Source organism: Littorina saxatilis, linkage group LG6 (genome assembly GCF_037325665.1).
Source record: "Littorina saxatilis isolate snail1 linkage group LG6, US_GU_Lsax_2.0, whole genome shotgun sequence".
Classification (NCBI taxonomy): Eukaryota; Metazoa; Mollusca; class Gastropoda; order Littorinimorpha; family Littorinidae; genus Littorina; species Littorina saxatilis.
Window position 1 is genome coordinate 36,028,922 of NC_090250.1, and position 23,532 is coordinate 36,052,453.

Below are 23,532 nucleotides of genomic sequence, written 5' to 3' on the forward strand. Positions count from 1 at the left end.
CGCAAACCTCTATTCCTCCGCACCCACCCCATTCCTGCTTCTTTCTTTTTTTAAACCCATGTGCTGAACAGTTTTAAGCAGAAAGGCCGCCTACGTCAAGATCAAACAATACATAAATCCCTCGATTCTTCAGAACTCAAAAGCAAACCAATAATTTCTAGCTTACTCACCGAAGTACCTGCAGAAGTCACGAACTCATGGAAATAATATCCCCCCTCCGAAAGACAAAAGCAGTAATGCCTTGAGCTCGCGTGAGCGTACAAATTACCCAGGACTACCCATGCAACTGAAAGAATCACTGGGTTTTAGTCGCCTCTCGAGGTCACTTCTGTCCCATTCTGGGCACTCCAAGGCAGCAAATTACAGCTCTTCGGCGACTCCAAGAAACCTCGTCCCCTTACTGACGGGCACAAAGGGGGAAGGGGGAGTATGAAGGACAGGCACAAAACATTGCGTTTGAGTTGGAGGGGAGGGGGTGGCTGGGATGAAAAGAGTGGGGAGGAGGGGGTGCTCGTGACATCCTGCTTAGCTCTGCTTGCTAGTGTAGTGTCAACCCTCCCCCTCCACTCCCCCCCCCCCCCTCTCCAAACCAGTGGCATGTGCCTGTTGTTCCGTACTTACACCGAAAGATCGTAGGGTCAACTACAATCTTAGCATGCTATACCTGGATGCAAAACTGGCACTTGAAATGGTTCCCTGTTAGTGCTTATCACTGGGAGATTTTATCGTGAGGCGTTTCTCGACGGGTAAGAAGAACTAAATTGCTTTGGGATTATACGTTATCGAATTTCTGCGCAAACTTGACTAACTCGACTTGGAAGAACAGAAAAGAACATTACTACTTTTGTTGTTTATATTCCATGCGTGATCCGGACACCCCCATCTCTGTTAAAATGAAGATTGAATACTATGGAAACTATCCTGGAATTCAATGAACAATGAAGAACGATTCGTTTCAAAAAGGAAACGAGTACACCCTTACCCCCCCCCTCCCACACACACTTTTTGTAAACAAATCTACCAGTAGGGCGAGTCTGGTCGCAACAACAAGAATAACAAACAGAATAAAATGAAAGGCGCAGCCATGCAACCGATCGCGTATCGGGGCTTTCTTTTCTCCACAAACTTTTTGGGACCTATGGAGGAGGGTGAACTAATCTGAGGAGGAGGGGGGGGGGGGGTGTGTGAGTCGGATCACCATTTTCAAAAATTGCCGTTTTCCATTTTGCCCCCCTCGCCTAAATACACACCCCTCATGCTAATCGAACAGTCTTACTCTTTCCGTAGCAAGTGCACTAAAATGTTACCTAGCCGAACAGGCTCCTCCTTTGCTTTAACACCCCCCCCACCCCCCTCAACCGTTGTTCCCTCCACCATCCTAGTAACCCAATCAAACAACTGCACTTGTATTAAATGCAGTGGAACCCCCCCCCCCCCCCTCTTAACACCTCAAAAAATCTAAGAAAATCAGGTCTTAATAAAGGAGGGAGTCTTAAAATGGGGGTAAATTTACAGATGTCATGCACAGAAAGGCTGTAAAAGCGAGGTCTATAAAGGGGGGAAGTCTTAAATTGGGGGGTCTTCAAAGGGGGTTCCACTGTAGAATCCGTAACACAATACGCAAGCAAAGCAAGTGAAGTAAACTGCCCGTGACTGTCTACACCAGTAGACTGGGTGTACTATGCATATGGAACGCCAGATACGCAATGTCCCCGCGGAATTCCGTCCGCGCGGACTTTTGAGCTTTTCTCTTCGTTGATTGGTCAAAAATTCTGGCCGAACTTTCATTGTCCTCGCGCAATTCCGGCCTAAAAACATGGAATGGGAATTTACCGGACACTCATATGTGCTTTGCAATTTGAAATCAAGGACTGGGTGGCCGAGTGGTAACGCACTTGCCCTCAGAAGCGAGAGGTTGCGAGTTCGACCCTGGGTCAGGGCGTTAGCAATTTTCTCCCCCCTTTCCTAACCTAGGTGGTGGGTTCAAGTGCTAGTCTTTCGGATGAGACAAAAAACCGAGGTCCCTTCGTGTACACTACACTGGGGTGTGCACGTTAAAGATCCCACGATTGACCCGGACATTAAAAGTTCGGGCGGAATTTCTGACCAATCAACGACAAGAAAAGCTCAAAAGTACGCGCGGAATTCCGGCCGGAATTCCGCGGGGACATTGCGTATCTGGCGTTCCATAGTACGGGCCTGTGCCGCTCAAGACAGTAAAGCCATGCAAGGGAGAGAACTCAAATACAGATTTGTAACAAACATTCTCATTTACAGAGATTACCTGTCCTTGTTTTTTTGGTCCTGTTTCTGCAGAGCCCGAGGTGACATGACCAATTTATTCTGACTATTTCCACTTTTCACACAAATTGAGAAACCTTTCAAAATTTGGTACATAAAAGGTATAATTACCCTTCTGAACTGAAATTGAACTGAGTATGAACGCATTCATCTCCCGCTATCTCGGAAAGGGAGAAGGAGATACAAAAAGAGAGAGAAAGTGTGTGTGTGTGATGTGTGTGTGTGTGTGTGTGTGTGAGTGCAATATCATCCCGGCAAAAACTGAGGATAACAGACGTTCAAGATAACATGATTATCAAAACTTAACTTGTATTTATTTGATACTGGTACAGTACATGGATTTGAATAAAACCAAATCATAACTCAGTGCCCTCTTACTCTTAGAGGAGTACAAAGAAATGGGATAAAGAAGAGGCACCTCAAAACAGTTATATTTTCATATATATATATAGCGTCTCACCCGTTCTTACTGAGACAGTCGGTTGTGTTCGTAGCAATCATAGACAATGCTGTAGCGCTTTTCACTGCCTTTAACTTCCCGGTCCCCGGATTGGGTCAGGTGCCCATTTCATCATTTTGTTGTTGTGCAAATCCAGACACCAGCTTCAAGCGCTTTACATTAACTAACAAGAAGAGCAAACGCTCGATCGAGTCACTTTCGCAGTTCTGAATATTATATGAGGCATCAGATGGACAGGAAGAAATTGCTATTCACAACACAATGAGTCACGTTCACATAAAATTTGAGCCCGGTCACTTTTATAGTTTCCGAGAAAAGCCCAACGTTAAGTTGTGTGTTGCCGAACAGAAAAGGCTAGTTATCTCCCTTGTTTTTCTGATAACGTTCGTAAAAGGCTACAGATGTAAATACTTTGATGTAAAGAATAATCCTACAAAGTTTCAATCACATCCGATGAACTTTGTCAAAGATATAAAATGTCTAATTTTTCCTTTGACGCTGACCTGTGACCTTGAAAAAGGTCAAAGGTCAACGAAACCATCGTTAAAGTGTAGAGGTCATTGGAGGTCACGACTAAACAAAATATGAGCCCGATCGCTTTGATAGTTTCCGAGAAAAGTCCAACGTTAAGGTGGTGTCTACGGACGGCCGGCCGGCCGGACAGACTAACACTGACCGATTACATAGAGTCACTTTTTCTCAAGTGACTCAATAATATATGAATTAAAATAAATAAAAATATGCACAAAAATAAAACAAGAGGCGAAGCCTTCAAGGCTCACGTAAGAAATCGACAAACAGTAACACAAACTCAATCACTCCGTCACACATACACACACACAGTACACACACACAGTACACACACACAGTACACACACACACACACACACACACACCACACACACACACACACACACACACACACACACACACACACACACACAGAAAGAGCATAGGTGAAACTGTGCAAGAAAGCGAGACACTAGATCTAGATCTGTCTGTCTGCATGTAGCCTACTTACATGGACACGACTGCCAAATAGTCTCGGCCCGCTCAAAATAACAATCACCGAGACTTTCAGTAATTCCATCGCGTGACGTCTAACCCTCGTACGTCATAATGTGACGTCAATGTAATATGACGTCTTCAAATGTTAAAGTTTCTACCACAGACATACACACATACATACGCACGCACGCACGCACGCACGCACGCACGCACAGACAGACAAAAGTTAGCATCGCATGGGCTACACTTACGTGAGCCAAAAATTAATAAAATAGAAATAAATAACAACACACCCATATAGGCCATACACTCTGGATCGTAGTGCTACGCTTCGGCCAAAACAGCTGGTGGCGATAAACCATAAAGCGATCAAACGTGTGTGTTTTTCTCTCGTATCATCACTCTGAAGATCATCTAGCAATTCGCCTGGAATGTAGTACATGGCTTTGCCATAGATTTGTCTTAGCTCAGGCCAAATTTGAAGTGACTTTGTTAAATAACAATTGAGCTACAAGCAAAGCAAAGTATGTGTGACTGTGAGCGTTTAATCACATATAATTCTGGCGTTTATTAAGCAGTTGGCTGGAAATCTTCATGACAAATATCATTCTGATAATCATCGGTCCACGCTATCGCTCAGTGGTCTCTCTGACAGGATGGATAATTACTGCGCGCATTAAAGGGAAATCTATCAAAACAAGAAAACAGAGTTATCTCCCATATGTTTTTCGCTAATGTTTCTGATAACAGACAAAAGACGAACGTGATTGTAGAATGGCAGACTTCGACAGTGATCTCCTTTCTGTTCTTCACGGTTATGATAAAGACATCGTTCTAAGGTCAAAACAAGTCGACATTTTGAGACTGCTGTGGGAAGGAGACCGTGATATTGTTGCATGATGCATCACTCGCAACTAGTTACGGAAAAAGTGTCGTCTGCTTCGTAGCCAAAGTTGATTATCACGTGACACTTTTGCCATATTTAGAGTTGTTTGCACAGTAAATACACCTGCGAAAGATAGCTCGCTTCAAACTGTCTTACATATCAATTACTTTGTAATTCAAAAATTACACAACACCATGAAAAATCATTATCAACGATCGCGAATCTGCTTATATCAATAACACATTACAAAAAGTTCTAATTCTAAATATCAAAAAAAATCGATTTCCTCTCCAGAGAAGGAAAACAAAGGCATCCTGTCAGGGATAATTGAGACCCGAAGGGAAGTAACTCATTTTAACCTGAGTTCAGGATGGACAAATATGCCATAGGTAAGGCATATGTTTCAGAAAAAAATGGTCGATAAACATCAGAGTTATAATCTGTCAAAAGAGGCATTTTAAAAATAAAAGACGAAGAAAGAACAAGTCGCGTAAGGCGAAATAACAACATTTAATCAAGCTGTCGAACTCACAAAATGAAACTGAACGCACTGCTTTTTTCACCAAGACCGCATACTCATAGTTTTGTCAGTCCACTGCTCGTGGCAAAGGCAGTGAAATCGACAAGCCAGAATAGTGCGGTAGTGGTCGCGCTGAGCAGGATAACACGCTTTTCTGTATCTCTATTCTTTTTAGCTTACTGAGTTTGTTTTTAATCCAAACATATCATATCTATATATGTTTTTGGAATCAGGGACCGACAAGGAATAAGATGAAATTGTTTTTAAATCGATTTCGGAAAATTTATTTCAATCATAATTTTCATGTTTTTAATTTTCAGAGCTTGTTTATAATCCAAATATAACATATGTATATGTTTTTGGAATAAAGAAATGATGAAGAACAAGATGAAATTGTCTTTGGATCGTTTAATAAAAAATTATTTTTAATTACAAGTTTCCGATTTTTAATGACCAAACTCATTCATTAGTTTTTAAACCACCAAGCTGAAATGCAATACCAAAGTCCGGCCTTTGTCGAAGATTGCTTTGCCAAAATTTCAATCAATTTGATTGAAAAATGAAGGTGTGACAGTGCCGCCTCAACTTTTACAAAAAGCCAGATATGACGTCATTAAAAGTATTTATCGAAAAAATGAAAAAAAACGTCCGGGGATATCATTCCCAGGAACTCTCATGTCAAATTTAATAAAGATCGGTCCAGTAGTTTAGTCTGAATCGCTCTACAAACACACACACACACACACACACACACACACACAACGACCCTCGTCTCGATTCCCCCTCTATGTTAAAACATTTAGTCAAAACTTGACTAAATGTAAAAAGCAGCCTCATGTTCACGCAATAATCTCTAGACTGAGGGATACATGTAGTCCTAAAAAAATCAAAGAAAAGATAATGGTACAATACTTACATGTAGTAGTCTAAGGCCAAGCAATCTTTTTTCTTTCATATCCATTATCACTTTCAAAAGGTTCATGTGGTTCATATGCATGCGACTCTCTCATTCCATCAAAAGTATACCACCCTAAATTCTGTGTGTGTGATTGTGTGTGTTTTGTGTGTGTGTGTGTGTAAGATTTTTTAGTTACCACTAGCAAAGCTGCCCAGCATTTTTAACACACGTGAGTTTCTAGCATAATTTTTTTTTCATTGTGCAAAGTCTCAGCCAAAACACTCAAACAGACTTACCTGTTGGCGGAACGTCTTCAACTTGCGGTCCATCACTTCTTTCTCATCATCAACTCTGGCCACCTCGTCTTCCAGCTGAGCTATCTTAACGTCAGCGACCTGCAGAAGGTCAGCCACGTAAGGGTCATCTGGGGGAGGGACGCGATATGCAGATGAGGTGTAGGTGTCCGGCACTGTGGTGTCAATCTCCATCCGCTGACGACGGAAAGGAATGCTCTTCTTGTGACCACCTGTGAATGCAAGTGGAGAATTTAAGATGACTGGCTGAGGAAAAGGCACATTTTAACGTCATTTTGAGGACCAGCTGTGTTTGAAGAACTTCCAGTAGGTGCAAAATACTTTTTAGCCAACTCTTTGTAAGAGACCTCTACTTTGTTCAATTAGCATGTCCAACTAGCACTCATCTGTTCTGCTCACACTTCTTCTTCTTCTTTTCGATCGCCGATCACACTTGGAGTCCAGATCTTGAGATATAATTAGTGGTCCTCTGCAGCGCAGCCACTGGCCCGTACAGCTTGTTGTGCAGGGACTCCGGCATTGGCCAGATTTCCTCTCTCAGCACCTGGTGGTTCCTGCAGTCTCGTAGGATGTGGGCCGTGTCCTGCTCTGCTTCCCCACAAGAACACATGGGGGAGGGCACAACATGCAGCTTCTTTCTGCTCACACTATCTCAAACTGTTTTAAAATTCTTCTTCAAGCTCCTCTCTCTGATTCTCATTGTCTTCAATACATTTTGTATTCCATTTCATTGACCCCCCCCCCCCCCCACCCCCTAACAACTGAACAAGGAATAGAAATCTGCCCTTTACATTCTCAAAAAAATAGCTCATATTTCCTACAGGTACTTTTCAGTAGCGCTGTATTGTGGCTTTCCCCAGAAAGAATGCAAATTTTCACAAGAGAAACCTCACAGAGCTTTTTGAAATAACATTAACATTCTGTTTTTGTTGTAAACAGGGTGCGCTGTAACTGTAAGCTGAATTCACCCTCTGCCATGGTATGCCAAATAAAGGGACACTTCTTCTTCTTCTTCGTTCATAGGCTTAGACTCCCACGTTCACTCATGTTTTTAGCACGAGTGGATTTTTACGTGTATGACCGTTTTTACCCCGCCATTTAGGCAGCATACGCCGATTTCGGGGGAGGCTTGCTGGGTATTTTCGTGTTTCTATAACCCACCGAACTCTGACATGGATTACAGGATCTTTTCCGTGCGCACTTGGTCTTGTGCTTGAGTGTACACGCGAAGGGGGTTAAGTCACTAGCAGGTCTGCACATAAGTTGACCTGGGAGATCGGAAAATCTCTACTCTTAACCCACCAGGCGGCAGCGACCGGGATTCGAACTCACGATCTCCTGATTAGGAGGCCAATGTCTTACCACCACGCCACTGCGCCCGTCTAAAGTGACACATTTTGCTCTGCATTGACTGCTTCTCATCCCTTTTCACACAGACAACTCACCTGGTGTCTGCACCACAGCCTGGAAGTTTTTCTCTTGCAGTTCAAGGATGCGCTCCGACTTCTGCTTGGACTCTTTCTCCAGCTGCTTCACTTTCAGCACGTACTGGTTGTTGAGGAACTTCAGGTCTGCGTTCTCGTGTTCCATTTTGCGTAGACTGCCTTTCAGTTCTGGAAACAAAGAGGGCGAATAGTCAGTTTGTTTCAAAAAGTTATTCATTTAACTGCAGTTGTATCGATATTGGTAAAAGAAGGCAGTAACCCAATGAAAAAAGAATATACACCATTTATCAGAATATTTGTAAGAACACACAAAAAATGCAAAACTTGAACTAAAGTAAAAGTAACATTAACAAGGTTATAAGTTTAAACAGTAACCTCTTTAAATCTCCTCTCACCATTCCCTCTTCAAAAAAGATGCAATGGTGATGACCAAACAATCATCCAAGGAATTTAGCATACCAAACCCTTCTCTTCCTAAAAGTACACAGTCAATCCTTTTGCCCTCAGCTGCACTAAAAACAGACAATTCTGTGGTCCTTGGTTGTTTTTTTTACAAGTTTGCTTGTTTAGACTTTTTAATTTAGACTAGAGTATTTGTGACCCTCCACCACGGAATGAGTCGCATGTCACCTTTGCATGATTTTCATATTTTTACATTTTCCGAAAGAGTTTTTTATGCTCTATCCAGTGGTGAAAAACGTTTTAGAAAAGAGCGAAAACTGTTTGAGTTATAAGCCTGTGACTAAGGTGACCCTCACACTGTATACCAGACACTCCCCAGACTTATAATTATTAAGCCTAGCGCAGAACTGCGCGAGGTGACATGCGACTCATTTTGTGGTGGAGGGTCACATTTGTTTGTTTTGATGTTTGCCTTTCTTTTGCCTTACCTCTGGCAATTGCATCAAACTCCTCTTTCTGTTTGATGAGCTGCATGTGTAGCTCATTGTTCTCCTTGATCAGCCTGGCGTTGTCGCTCTGGTATGGAGCCATGAGTGACTCAGCATCAAGGTTCAGCTCTTTCTTTTTACCCAGCTGCACCTTGGAATTTCTCAGGCTCTCAGTGGTGTGCATTAGATCGGCAAAAAGTTTCTCCACCAGTGGCAAGGATTCGACCCCCAATGGCTGTTGGTAGCCCAGCTGGTCCAGCCGCCGCCGAAGGTTGCTGAACTTCTGCTGGGCATGTGCTGTTGCCACGTTGGCCATGGTGCCACGTTGCGCTCACCTCAACCACCCACTCTGTGTGTTGAAATTGAAAAGATGGGGTTAAACCGTAATCGTTTTTGTTTCCATTTACTGGGAAATGTGGACGATGAAAAACACATTAAAATCTGCTGGGACTGCACTGTCAGTCTCACCATCATCAGGGGTGGGACTCTTGTGATAAAAAAAAAAAAGAAGAGGAAATCCCTTTTTTCTAGGGGGGTTCGGGGGCATGCTCCCCCAATTTTTTCTAAATAGTACATTAAAATCTGTGCAATCTGGTGCATTCTGAGACTAAACTTCAACTCGTTTGGATCAGGTAAAAAAGACATTCTCCTCCCTTCCCCCCCCCCCCCCCCCATAAAAAAAATCCCAAGAAACATATAAAACACTTTCACACAACAATGGTAACATTGTAATGGTGCATATTTACGGAATGAACGATGTATCCATAATCCAATACTGGCAATAGTATGATCCAAGTGACGCCCCAATGCATTGAAGCTCAACATGACTATTAGTTATCAGGAGTTTTTAGTCAGCACAATTTAACTCTCAAGCCTCCAGTGTTCTGTTCCATCTTCAATTCTCTCCATATCATTCAGTCAACAAGTAATAGATACTGTGATGAAATGGGACGTGGAAAAATAGATTACTCCAGCGGAATTCGTAAGTTGTGTCCGCGGAAATCCGCGGAAAAGTCCCACCCCTGATCATATGCGTGGTGGCATACATGCTCACCTCACCCACCAAGTGATTTAGTCACAGTGCTAGTGCTACAAGGGTGCAGGAAACTGGTACTAAGTAGTTTGGTAATAATGTGTTCCGGAATAAGGCATTAAAATTTAAATATGATTGACAAAAAACAATTCAAAGGTCTGCAAAAATGCATAGTGTGACTGTGAGTGTGACTGCAAAATGTGATATTTACAAGTACATTGTACAAACAGTACATCAGATCTTCAAAAAGTTAATTAGTAAATGATCGATTCTCTTTTATGTATACGACTTGCCAGCGTCTGTGAAGTCACAAGTGCGCTTATTTGCAGATGACTGCCTCCTGTACCGCACCATCAACTCCTACAGTGACCACCACATACTCCAAGCCGACTTGAAAACCCTGGAAGAATGGGCAAACACCTGGGGCATGCGCTTTAACGCAAAGAAATGCTATATCCTTAGCATCAGAAACAAGTCCAGCTTCTTCTACAACCTGGACAACCACATTCTTGAGAAAGTCAATAGCAACCCCTACTTAGGCGTCACCTTTACTGATGACCTCAGCTGGACCACACACATTAACTAAAATCGTCAAAAAGGCCAATTCCACCCTCGGCCTACTTAGAAGAAACCTCCGTTCCTGCCCCCAAAGCTGTAGACGTACTGCCTATGTGTCCCTCATCCGCTCAACCCTGGAGTACAGCTGTCTCGTCTGGGAATGGGATCCGTACAAACAAGGCGATATAGACAGCCTGGAAAATGTACAGAGACGAGCAGCCAGATTTATTACCCAAAACTACAGAGACCGAAACCCAGGATGTGTCTCAGAGATACTCAGCAGACTACAGCTTCCCCCACTCCAGGAACGCCGGAAACAACAGAGACTCACATTTCTGTTCAAAGTGGTCAGAGGGCTGGTCCCCGCAGTACCCCCTGAGAAATTTCTCCAGCAACAAAAATCAAAAAGACAAGTGAAACAACGAGTAAACAAAGACTTTACATCATCAGCCACAGTCAGAAATATCACAAGAAACAACAGCCAGTGCTTTACTGTGGGGTGTACTAAAACACCAGTGTACAGGTACTCTTTTTTCACAAGAACAGTTGTTGACTGGAACAACCTTGATGACAACACGATCCAGTCGTCAACGGTCAACGAATTCAGAGGAAAACTGCCAACCGCTGATTAAAACACTAAGTGCTCTCCCCAATTTTTCCGCCAACGAATATTCCCAAGTTTGGGACCTGTTGGCGTAATATATCAAGATCAAGATACCAAGTGTGTTTGTGTACAAGTAACATTGTACGTCTAACTTCTAAGTTGTTTTTGTGCCGTGTATGTTTCAACTTTCACTGTTTGTGACTGTGAGTCACTGAGTAGTGAGTGTGACTTCATGTGTGTGTAGTTATCCAGTATTCTACACTTGTCTGGTGTTGATCCTAAACATACACTTTGCAATCAGCAAACATACTGTATTCGGTGCCTGTCCTAGATTATTTATTAGCGGGAGAGGGAACAATAATAAACCTGTGGAAATATTACTAAAAATAAAATGGTAAAATCGCTGCCTCACAATTTCTACACAACAGATTTTCGATCATACTGCAATCAAACCTTGTATGGCTATCACTTAAGCAATAGTTCCAAACAAATCAGTTAATTCTACTCAAAAACACATCCAACTGAGTCAAAAACAGAGCAGGCTACTCTTGAGTAAGTCCAGCTTCGTTTGTTTTGTACGTAAAAATTTTCAGAATCTTCAGATCCGCATAATCGCTTTCCTAAAGAACAGGTTGTTGGTGTAAATAATCGAAATATCAGACAAATCTTTTATTCACATACCGATCGGACGAGTTCTCTGGTTGGTACAGTTCCGGTTTAGCTCTTGATCATGGACTCATCGTTCATCACTGATACGTTTGTTGACAAGTCGAAACAAGCACAAAGCTTTTGAATACGGCGGAAGTGAACCATCGGTACCTTCTCTGGAAAGAGTCTCTGTTTAAAGTTATGTCCCTTCACTTTGGCGTTCCTGGCAACGCGTATACTGTGTGTGTGAGCTTGTGTGAAGAAGCACCATATCGGTCCAGGTTCTAGAACGTGTGTATATGTGTTAGTGTGTTAGTGTGTGTGTGTGTTCAGTGTGTTTGTGTGTGTGTGCGACGGTGTGCCGTGCGTTTGTGTGTGTGTGTGTGCCACGGTGTGTGTGTGTGTGTGTGTGTGTGTGTGTGTGTGTGTGTGTGTGTGTGTGTGTGTGTGTGTGTGTGTGTGTGTGTGACGCTCGAATGCACTTTTCCTGATCGGATGTTTGATCCCATTTCGATCCGTCCCTCGGTCTCCATCTCAGTGTCACTTTCTTTCTTTCTTTCTTCGAGACTGTCTTTCTCTATATATATTTCTCTCTTTCTCTCTCTCTTAGTCTCTCACCCAAGAGCACACACACACACACACACACACACACACACACACACACACACACACACACTAACACACACACACACACACACACACACACGGAATTAACACATTTCTGATTGCAATAAGCCCTTTTTATTTTGTCATTGCAATTGCACTGTTACTGGCTATAACTGCCATAAGTAAAATATGCCATAAACAAATATCGAGACAAATGACAAACCAGAAGCTGGATTAAAAGCTGCCTCACACACAGCAAAAGAGAAGTTATTTTTAAAAGCTGCATCACAAACATATGATATTGCAAACAAGCTGTTTTCAGACACTGCCTCACACACACATGACAGAACAAACACTAATTTGTTTAGATTGTCTGATGTGTTTTTTTTTTTAATTTGTTGACAAAACAGCGCAATTGGTGTCGGCCACAGGTAGGTGATCTGAATTATTGTGTACTTTTGTGCAGGTATATGATTGTGAGCTATACGACCTGATTGGGAGAATACAGGGACGAACAAACAAGAAGTTAAGAAATTTACTTTGACTGTACGCATCAAACATTGCAGAGCCATAGATACATTTATTTAAAACCTGGCTATTTGTCTTTAGTCCAACGGTTTCTTCAAAGTGTATACATCAATACAGTTGGAGAGATATCGAGGAAGATCAGGATTTTATTTTTTTTTAAAAACCTTGTATGTTTCAAGTAAACATTGGAAAGAGATAAAAACATGAGAAAACAAGACAACAACAAAAGCTGGAAATCAGAGAGAGCGAGCGAGAGAGAGAGAGAGAGAGAGAGAGAGAGAGAGAGAGAGAGAGAGAGGCAGATACAGAGAGACAGATACAGAGACAGAAACAGAGAGAGACAGAGAGAGACAGAGACATGAGAGACAGAGAGCGCGAGAGAGAAGAAAACACAGACTTTTTTTAATTCCGTGACTATTTTGGTGTTCTGATGACGGATATCTTCTTCAAATGTAGACACAGGAGCAGTGGCTGGGTACAGTGGTAGGGACAAAGGCGTCCCCTCTAGGTGTAGTGATCAGTACCCAATGAATCTGCTGCGCTTGAGTGCATATGCCTCCGAATCCGCAAGGTCCGTCAGGTCTTAACAAAAAGAAGCAGCTAATGAAGGATTGAATCAAATGAAGGGATAAAGGAACGAACGAACGAACGAACGAACGAACGAACGAACGAACGAACGAACGAACGAATTTTATTTTACAAGCATAAAAGTTTGAGACACATATTGCCTTGTCTAACAACCAGTCCTTAAACAAATACTAAACATATAATGTATCCACTTAAGAAGCATACAAATGGAACGAATTGATAGATGAAAAATAGTAAATGCAACCAATTTAAAATGGAAACAAAAATCAATGCGGAGAAAGTTAGAATGACCACAATAAAGAAGAGAAGTAATGAAAAAAAATGCACACACGACTAACAAACAAACAAACAAACAACAAACAACCCAAAGGAAATCAAATGAAAAGGTATATAGATGAGAGAAGAAGGGGAAAAAAAGTTCAAACAAATTGCAAAAAAGGCCCATAGATTATATCAATAGATTTATAATCAAGGGAAATATTAATACATGTACATATAAATAATTTAAATAGTAATGATAAAGAAAATATAATAAAAAATGAAAAATACAAAAAGGGAGTGTGTGAAAAAAAGCGCCGAACAATAAGCAAACAGTTGTAGAGTATCAATCATAAACATCATTCAGAGAGATTTTGACTTTTGACTTTTGGAGAGAGAGAGAGAGAGAGAGAGAGAGAGAGAGAGAGAGAGAGAGAGAGAGAGAGAGAGAAGTGGGATAAAGAGAGAGAGGGGGAGAGAGAGAGAGAGAGAGAGAGAGAGAGAGAGAGAGAGAGCACACACACACACACACACACACACACACACACACAAACACACACACACACCATCACAACCACACACACACACAGAGACACTGACACACACAGACAGACACAGGCAGACAGACAGACAGACAGACAGACAGACACACACACACATACACACACACACACACCACTACCCCCCCCCCAACACACACACACCACTACCCCCCACCCCAACACACACACACCACCCCACCACCCCGCACACACACACTTCAGATAGTAATCTCTTGATGCACGTGCGTACCCCCAATGTCTCGCACTGAGCACTGTCATGAACTCACTTGGTGCAGTGACCCAGGTTAATCAGCTGATAGGAGTCATTGTGATGCTTCGCCTGATACTTGATACCGGTATACAAGTTGGTGACGGTTTTGGGTACAGAGATTGACATCTCCCTGGTCAGAGAAAATCAATACAATACAATACAATACAATAACTTTATTAATCTCTAAAAGAGAAATTGCATTGCTGAGCTTTTGTGTCCGTAATAAAACATACATAAAACATTCAAAAATAAACATTTGTTCTTTGTCATTCATACATTCTTGTGTTCTTATACATTTCTTCAATTCATACATCAATATTCTATCATAAGTATGTACATACATTTATTCTCTTTTAACAGTCTGTCTTCAAACGCATCTCAGAGAGGGAGGCTAGAGATTTGTGTTGTGCCAAAGGTAAAATCATGTGCTTAGCTATGAAGTAATGTTATCACATGTTATTTAAGGAAAATGAGTAAATATATGTACCAAGCGTATAACATCAGCAAAACTGAGAAAATACAGCACATTGGTTATCACATAAGAAAGTATATTAAAAATAAATTAACATGCATTCACCATCAACAATGCACAAACGAAAGTCAGCACCTTGCCGGTTATCACATATTGTCTAAGAGAGTAGAATAAGAGTATATAATCATGCAAAACAAAATCAACAATACTGAAACAATACAGAACACTGACCCCGTGCATCAGAGCGACAACACCAGCATCTACCGCCCCACCTGAGAATTGAAGATGTGAATTGCAGATGGAATGAACGAATTTCTGTAGCGTGTGGATCGAAACAAAATAAAGAAAGATTCAATATTAACTTGAACTCAACAATTAATTGTTGACGATAAAAATCATTTGTTATCAAACGTCTGGAATTAAGCGCACGGCTTTGCCATAGATATTCCCAATCTCACGCCAAATTTGAGGCGAATCGGTCAAGAGGCACCCGATCTAGAAGCTATAGAAAGCACGCGTGAGCGCTCATTCGCATATAACTCAGGTGTTTGCAAAACGATTGGCTGGAACTTTCCCCACAAATATGCCATAGGTATGGCATTCGTCATGCCAAATCCTGCTAGTACTAGTCTTTCGGATGAGACGAAAAGCCGAGGTCCCTTCGTGTACACTACATTGGGGTGTGCACGTTAAAGATCCCACGATTGACAAAAGGGTTGGTTGGTTTTTGGGTTTTAATGTCCCTTCAGCAGATGCTAGCTGCTATTCGAGACCGATGCAGTTATTTTCTTTTTCCCTTCATGTGGCAAGTTCATTGACAAAAGGGTCTTTCCTGGCAAAACTGTATAGGCATAGATTAAAAAAAAAATTAAAAAAAGTCCACCAAATACCCGTGTGACTTGGAATAATAGGCCGTGAAAAGTAAATATTCGCCGTAATGGCTTGAGATTTACTGGCCGATGTGAATGCGTGATATATTGTGTAAAAAAAATTCCATCTCACACGGCAAAAATTAATATGTGAAGCGCGGAGAGCACAGTTAATTGTGGTTCGCGCTATATAAGCTCTCGTAATAAATAAAATAAATACAAATCCCAGGCAAATTGGCTGATCAACACCGGAGTTATAAGCGGTCAAAAGTGTGACGATCAGACGGCGGACTATGCCACTATGCATTTGTACAAATGCTGGGTGGTATGGCGGCGTTAGTAGTCATCACTGTGTACAGTTGAACCCCCTTGTAAGATCTCCCCTTCTCCCAAATTTAAGACACCCCTCCCCCTTTTAAGATCTTGCTTTTTCGGATTTTCTGTTTATAACCTCTGTAAATCTACCTCCATGTTAATACTGGTCCTTTGTTTGTTTGTTTGTTTGCTTAACGCCCAGCCGACCACGAAGGGCCATATCAGGGCGGTGCTGCTTTGACATATAACGTAGTAATTCCACTGCAGTAAGTCAGCGACGGGCGCAATAGCCTAGTGGATAAGACATCGGTCTCCCAAGCGAAAGGTCGTGGATTAAGGGTGGAGATTTTTTCGGATCTCCCAGGTCAACTTATGTGCACATCTGCTAGTGCCTTATTCCCCTTCGTGTACACGCAAGATCCTGTAACCCATGTCAGAGTTCGGTGGCGTAGAAATACGAAAACACCAAGCATGCATCCCCCCAAAAGCGGCGTATGGCTGCCTAAATGGCGGGGTAAAAAACAACCATACACGTAAAAGCCATGGGATTTTCCGTCCATGAACGAAGAAGAAGTCAGCACTTACGTTTTGCAGCAGCTTTTGCAGGTTGAAGACCTGGTGTGACGGGAGGTGGTGACCTGTTGGGGCAGGGTCGAGTATGTCGGGGCTGAGCATTCCTGCAGCTGCACACGGTTTGCGGCCTTGGGACGGGTCACTTTCACGTAGTCGCATGTTTCATTGTAGACGAACTGTCTTTTGTACTTCGTCAAGCCGAACAACTGAAAAACAAAATACTGAGTTAAAAGAACATGTACTTTAGTTCAGTCCCTTGACCATGCAAGAGGATTTTTTTAAGGAGATGGGGAGGGGGGAGGGGAGGGGGGAGAGGGGGGAGGGGGAGGGGGGGGGGACTCCATGCAAGTGTGGCATGGCGAGTTACGTGTCCAAACAAGATCAGTTTTTCGGATCAGAAGGAAATAGTAGGTATCAGATAAGAAGCACAACTCTTCGTAGCAGTAAGTCTGCTCTCCGCCAAAAACGTACCTCCTCTGCCAATGAGATCAACAGAAAGTGTATTGAGAATTGCGTTTAGCGTGGTACAAACACGGAGAAACAAAATGTAAGTTTCCTGTGGGTTTAACACGCTGACGATAATTGCGAGAACACTACTTTTCAGGTCGCCTGTAATGTGTCCCCATAGACAAATCAATCAATCTCTGTTTTCCGTCTGTCTTTGTGTCTATTCAGCATAATTATATAGTACACACCGTGTCGCCTTCAAAGAAAAGGCCACCGTTGGCGTTGAGGCTGAGGTCGCTCTCGGGCACAAATAGACCGCTGTAGCTGCACTGCGATTCCACGGGCAATGCTTGAGTTAGAGACGGTCGAGTTTCTGCTTGGGCTTGCACTCTGGCACCCGTGGAGAACAGCGTGAAGATTGCCAGGAGCCACGTGGGGCAAGCTGAGGGCATGGTGATGGTGCGTGGTCAAGTACTTCGCGAACAGCAGATGATGACGCCCTTGGTGCGTCCTGAAAGTGGAAGTGGCGTTGAGGAATTCAATGTATGAGGACTATAGTTTTCTTTTTTTTCAACATTTGTTTTTTGCCGTCATTTTCATTATAATGAACATACATCTCTTATAGATCAACGCATTTAAAAACAAGTCGCGTAAGGCGAAATTACTACATTTAGTCAAGATGTGGAACTCACAGAATGAAACTGAACGCAATGCATTTTTTCACAATGACCGTAGTCCGCCGCTCGTGCAAAACGCAGTGAAACTGACGAGCCTGTTTAGCGCGGTAGTGGTTTCGCTGTGCTGCATAGCACGCTCTCTTCGTTTTAACTTTCTGAGCGTGTTTTTAATCAAAACATATCATATCTATAATGTTTTTGGAATCAGGAACCGAAAAGGAATAAGATGAAATTGTTTTTAAATCGATTTCGGAAATTTAATTTTGATTATAATTTTTATATTCTTAATTTTCAAGGCTTGTTTTTAATCCGAATATAACATATTTATATGTTTTTGAAGATGATGAAGAATAAGAATAACGTTAATTGGGATCGTTTTATAAAAAAAAGGTTTAATTACAATTTTTAGATTTTTAATGACCAAAGTCATCACTTAATATTTAAGCCACCACGCTGAAATGCAATACCAAAGTCCGGCCTTTGTCGAAGATTGCTTGGCCAAAATTTCAATCAATTTAATTGAAAAATGAGGGTGTGACAGTGCCGCCTCAACTTTTACAAAAAGCAGGATATGACGTCATCAAAGACATTTATCGAAACAATGAAAAAAACGTCTGGGGATATCATACCCAGGAACTCTCATGTCAAATTTCATAAAGATCGTTCCAGTAGTTTACTCTGAATCGCTCTACACACAGACACACAGACACACACACACACAGACACACACACACACACACACACACACACGCACACACACACACACACACACACACACACACACACACATACACCACGACCCTCGTCTCGATTCCCCTTCTATGTCAAAACATTTAGTCAAAACTTGAAAAAGAAAGAATACATTTTAAAAAATGGTCCGGTAGGGGGGGGGGGGGGGGGAGGGAGGGTCTGGAAGGGGGCCGGGGGGACGTTGAAATCAGAAACAAATAGACCGCAAACGTTTCGAATTGAAGACTCGAAAACACACACACACACACGCACACACACACGCACACACACACGCTCGCTCGCACGCACACACACACACACCACACAAACACACATATATACAAGCACACACAAACACACACACACGCGTGCACACACACACACACACACACTCACATTCACACACCCCTCATTTAAATTTGAGAATAATCAGGGCGTTGGCTCAAGGTAATTCAGTTCAACATAAATAGTATCACACATATATCGTAGCGTAAACATCAGGCTTTAACTGGAAGGTGAAGGTAGTGACGGATAACATCAAATGACAACACTGTGTTTACTGAAAACAGGTACCCGCGCCGAGAGTAATGGGACGTGACCAAGAGAGCAGACATCAGATCGACGTACCACTACACAATTTTGTCATAACCCCTAAAAATAGTGGAAGGTCACAGTTACGGAAGTACTTTGCACTGAAATTGTTGTTGGTGGTGTTGTGGTTTTTTACATTTAGTCAAGTTTTGACTAAATGTTTTAACACAGAGGGGGAATCGAGACGAGGGTCGTGGTGTATGTGTATGTGTGTGTGTGTGTGTGTGTGTGTGTGTGTAGACCGATTCAGAGTAAACTACTAGACCGATCTTTATGACATTTTACATGAGAGTTCCTGGGCATGATATCCCCAGACGTTTTGTTCATTTTTTGGATATATGTCTTTGATGACGTCATATCCGGCTTTTTTAAAAAGTTGAGGCGGCACTATCACACCCTCATTTTTTCAATAAAATGTATTGCAATTTTGGCCAAGCAATCATCGACAAAGGCCAGACTTTGGTATTGCATTTCAGCTTGGAGGCTTACAAATTAATAAATGACTTTGGTCGTTAAAAATCTGAAAATTGTAATTAAAATTATATTTTTATAAAACGATCCAAAATTACGTTCATCTTATTCTTCATCATTTTCTGATTCCAAAAACATATAAATATGTTATATTCGGATTAAAAACAAGCTCTCAAAATTAAAAATATAAAAATTATGATTAAAATAAAATTTTCGAAATCGATTTAAAAACAGTTTCATCTTATTCCTTGTCGGTTCCTGATTCCAAAAACATATAGATATGATATGTTTGGATTAAAAATACGCAGAAAGTTAAAACGAAGAGAGGTAAAGAAAAGCGTGCTATGCAGCACAGCGCAACCACTATGTACCGCGCTAAACAGGCTCGTCAATTTCATTGCGTTTTGCACGAGCGGCGGACTACGGTCATTGTGAAAAAATGCAGCACGTTCAGTTTCATTCTGTGAGTTTCACAGCTTGACTAAATGTAGTAATTTCGCCTTACGCCACTTGTGTTGTTGTTGCGTCGTTGTTTCTGTTGTCGTCGTCGACGTTGTTGTTGTTTTTTAAGCTACTTGGTGCGGAGAAAGGGACCCTGTCATCTAAATGGGGCACCCATTCTCAGTAAAGAGGTGCAATTGCTGTCGCCGTGGGTTATTTTCATAACACGGCAAATGTTCGCTTCTTTTAAACTGTCATTTTGTCAGAGGTATGTGGCGACGTTTAACAGTAAAAATAGTCGCCTGGCTAGGGTGATGCAAATCATGCGACAATCTTACTCGTTTATGATCAACCCATACTGCTGACTTTGAAATGAACAAAACAATGGAACATGAAAAAAAAAGAAGACAAACCTTTCTTTTAAGTTATAAAAACAAATTTAAGTGGAGGAATTTGGGGATGTTACCTGTGTCGCCAATTTCGAGGATAAAATTTAATACGTGAGCAAATTTCAAAGGGATATTGCAAATATAGCCTGTACGTTTAAAGACTTGCATTTGGGTTTTAAAGTTTCCAAAATGAGTGTATTTCAACACCTTGTGTACACACTGAACAAGCAAACCCGCTGTTAATTCGACGATCCGACTTTATTGCCAAATAATGTAGTTGCATTCTTTGGGATGACACATACGTTACCTATGGTTTACAAGAAAGTATTCCAGAAGGAGAGCATTCCATGACAAAAGCAGGATGCGCATGTACATGCCATATAGAGAGAAACATATTGCGTTTCAAGTTTTCATAGTCACCAGGCTTCTCTGTACCGTCAATCAAAATAGAGGACGATAAACGTTACCGTTAATTACTGTTACATACGTTACTGCCCGATTTCCTTTCCTTTATTTGGTGTTTAACGTCGTTTTCAACCACGAAGGTTATATCGCGACGGGGAGAGGGGGGAGATGGGATAGAGCCACTTGTCAATTGTTTCTTGTTCACAAAAGCACTAATCAAAAAATTGCTCCAGGGGCTTGCAACGTAGTACAATATATTACCTTACTGGGAGAATGCAAGTTTCCAGTACAAAGGACTTAACATTTCTTACATATACTGCTTGACTAAAATCTTTACAAACATTGACTATATTCTATACAAGAAACACTTAACAAGGGTAAAAGGAGAAACAGAATCCGTTAGTCGCCTCTTACGACATGCTGGGGATCGTGGAACATCGGGTAAATTATTCCCCCATATGAAAGGAATGTAGAAGTAAAAGAGGAACCTTACATAGAATTCTTGTGAAAAACCCTATCAGCATGATCGGTGCTAGTTCCTTTTTCATCAGTTTTGACGTCGCTATTGCACCTCTATTGCTGAGAATGGGTGACAACCGTTTTCAATAACACTGCCAGAACGAAGGCAGTCGTACTCCGTCATCGGATGATTTATACTGAAGTGGTTTGACACCATTTCTAGTCAGTGTTTGCGAGAATACGCCTCTTTGTGTACCGTGCAAACTGTGACATTTTCCATTTCTTTTGAGCTGCAAAATTAGAAATGTCAATTCACTCCTTTAAACAGTTACATGTATCCCTTCGCAGAGGCACCGTAAACTGCATCAGCATTTACTAAGAATTGATTTTCTACAGTTTATTCTAAAATTACATTTACGGCCAGGAAATGAGATGCGGACATAAATACAATAAGACATGCAAAATGCGCCGTAAGAAATTAAAACACCCAGCATGCGGCGGTTTTGCATGAAGGTGAATATCTTGCATTCACTGTTTAATGAGTCACAGTCCAGTTCAATGACCGTCCTAGTATTTACAAACAAACAAACAAGCAAGCAAGCAAGCAAGTCAGTAAGTAAGAAAACAAACAAACAAACAAACAAACGAACAAAGTTCTATCTTTCTCAAGCAATGTCAAATGTGTAATTCACATAAGAAGAAATACCTTGCTATGGACAGTATTCCGCAAAAGAAAATTATAAGGACTTCATGTCTCGAAAAGAGAACTCTATTGGCTTTAAAAAGTAACATGATTCCACCCCACCTGTACAAATTAAACAAAATTACAAAATATCAAATTACCTCTAATTTTCCTTCATTTGTTGCGGCATCAAAACTATCTCATGGAAACCAGCAATGTTTTGTCTGTAGTATATAGTATGATTCACTGCTAATAGAAAGTACTCCGTCGTGATATAACCTTGAACGGTTGAAAACGACGTTAAACGCCAAATAAAGAAAGAAAGAAAGAATAGAAAGTACGGTACACGCACCGGCGTCAACAAAAGATCAAAAACTTTAACTGACACAGAACTTTTCGATTTTCAACTGGCATCTTTTAGGCAAAGGTATGCAAAATTAAAACAAGGACAGGTCCAGCTGTCTCACATTGCCTTGTAGGAGCGTCTTACCTGTGTGTTTGTAACTCGTCTGTGTACCGCTCTTGCAACAAAAACCCTGGAGCGCTCAGGCAGCGATGGGGCAGACACTTCAACCGTGAAGACAACTGAGCTGTGTTCAGTCTCATCAGCGAAGAACCAATATATGTAGCCTCTGTTACGGTGGTTGACCGCGGTCGTTTCTACGTCTATTATTCAAAGGAGCTACCGAACACTTGTTGTTGTTGTGTGTGTGTGTGCGTGTGTTTGTGTGTGTGTGTGTGTGTGTGTGTGTGTGTGTACGGCGTGTGTGTGTGTTTGTGTGCGTGCGTGCGTGTGTGTGTGTATGTGTGTGTGCGTCCATTGCAATGCATTGCATTGCATCGCATTGAGTTGTATTATTAATTCAAAATGGGCTTCATTTTCTTTGTCTCTCTCTCTCCGCTCATTCATTCAAAATGTATTGACAAAAACCTTGCGTTGTACTAACCTGTGAAGATGTTATGAGTACCATTACTTTAAAAACACTCAGTAAAACGGCTCGATTTGACAATTTATTTATTTTATTTGGTTTCTCTGATTTTGATCATTTAACGCGGGGCCAGCCCCTTTAAATCGGCAACGTCAGCATTGAGGGAAATCCTCACGCCCACAGTTCTAAGCGTTGTGACTGTGTAGCCAAATTTGTTCTCTGATCTCACCGAATGTCAGATTTCCCATTGATTATGCACACTATCTTGGGGCGTTCAGGTCCCTTTCACCTACCCTTTAGGTCTTCTTCCCTACCCTTTCCCTCTCACCTTCAAATCACCCCCCTCCCTGCCCCTCGTCCCCCCCCCCTTGCTTTCCTCCCTGCCCCTGTTTTAAAATCAGTCAAAATGTGTGCTTCCCGGATACGCTTCTTCTGTGAAATCCCAAATCATAACCTCACGTTCACTCGACTTTTTTTTAGTGGACACCTTTCGGGTGTCTTGTACCAATGAGTGTTGACAATGATGCAAACCTTGTTTGGAATTAAGTCATCCGCAAACGTAAGCAGTAATTATAACACAAAAGATCTTTTAATATCTCACCTTCCGTAAAAGATTACTAACCGGTCCTCAATACGACAGTTCTTAATACTCTGAAGTTTTGAGACATTTTTGCATTTAAAGCAGAACTTAAAGTATTATTCAGTACTTCGTAATAATTGAAAGA

The 23,532-nt window shown here is 41.7% G+C and overlaps 2 protein-coding genes across 6 annotated transcripts in view; both read right to left on the minus strand.

The window, feature by feature from the left end:
- The window catches only part of LOC138969121 (centrosomal protein of 135 kDa-like), a 55,402-nt gene extending 43,660 nt beyond the window's left edge, over positions 1-11,742 (minus strand). For 3 of the 4 annotated variants that reach the window (XM_070341831.1, XM_070341832.1, XM_070341830.1), the window contains exons 1-4: positions 11,599-11,741; positions 8,723-9,071; positions 7,833-8,000; positions 6,370-6,599 (exon numbers count right to left, since the gene is read on the minus strand). In XM_070341831.1, coding sequence (XP_070197932.1) covers positions 6,370-6,599; positions 7,833-8,000; positions 8,723-9,038 — 714 coding nt within the window. In that variant the 5' untranslated portion in view covers positions 9,039-9,071; positions 11,599-11,741. Of the gene's footprint in view, positions 1-6,369; positions 6,600-7,832; positions 8,001-8,722; positions 9,072-11,598 lie in introns of all 4 variants that reach the window. The other variant, XM_070341833.1, reaches the window with a different exon arrangement.
- Positions 11,743-12,283: 541 nt separating this feature from the next.
- On the minus strand, positions 12,284-22,464 carry LOC138968176 (uncharacterized). 2 transcript variants are annotated; one of them, XM_070340731.1, is made up of 6 exons: positions 22,369-22,464; positions 17,283-17,545; positions 16,600-16,793; positions 15,062-15,102; positions 14,375-14,488; positions 12,284-13,281 (listed from the first exon to the last, which is right to left on the minus strand). In XM_070340731.1, the coding sequence occupies exons 2-5, from the start codon at positions 17,484-17,486 to the stop codon at positions 14,397-14,399; spliced, it is 531 nt and encodes a 176-aa protein (XP_070196832.1). In that variant the 5' UTR covers positions 17,487-17,545; positions 22,369-22,464; the 3' UTR covers positions 12,284-13,281; positions 14,375-14,396. The 2 variants fall into 2 exon arrangements, with proteins under 2 accessions (XP_070196832.1, XP_070196831.1); XM_070340730.1 differs by lacking the exon at positions 15,062-15,102.
- Positions 22,465-23,532: the final 1,068 nt, after the last annotated feature.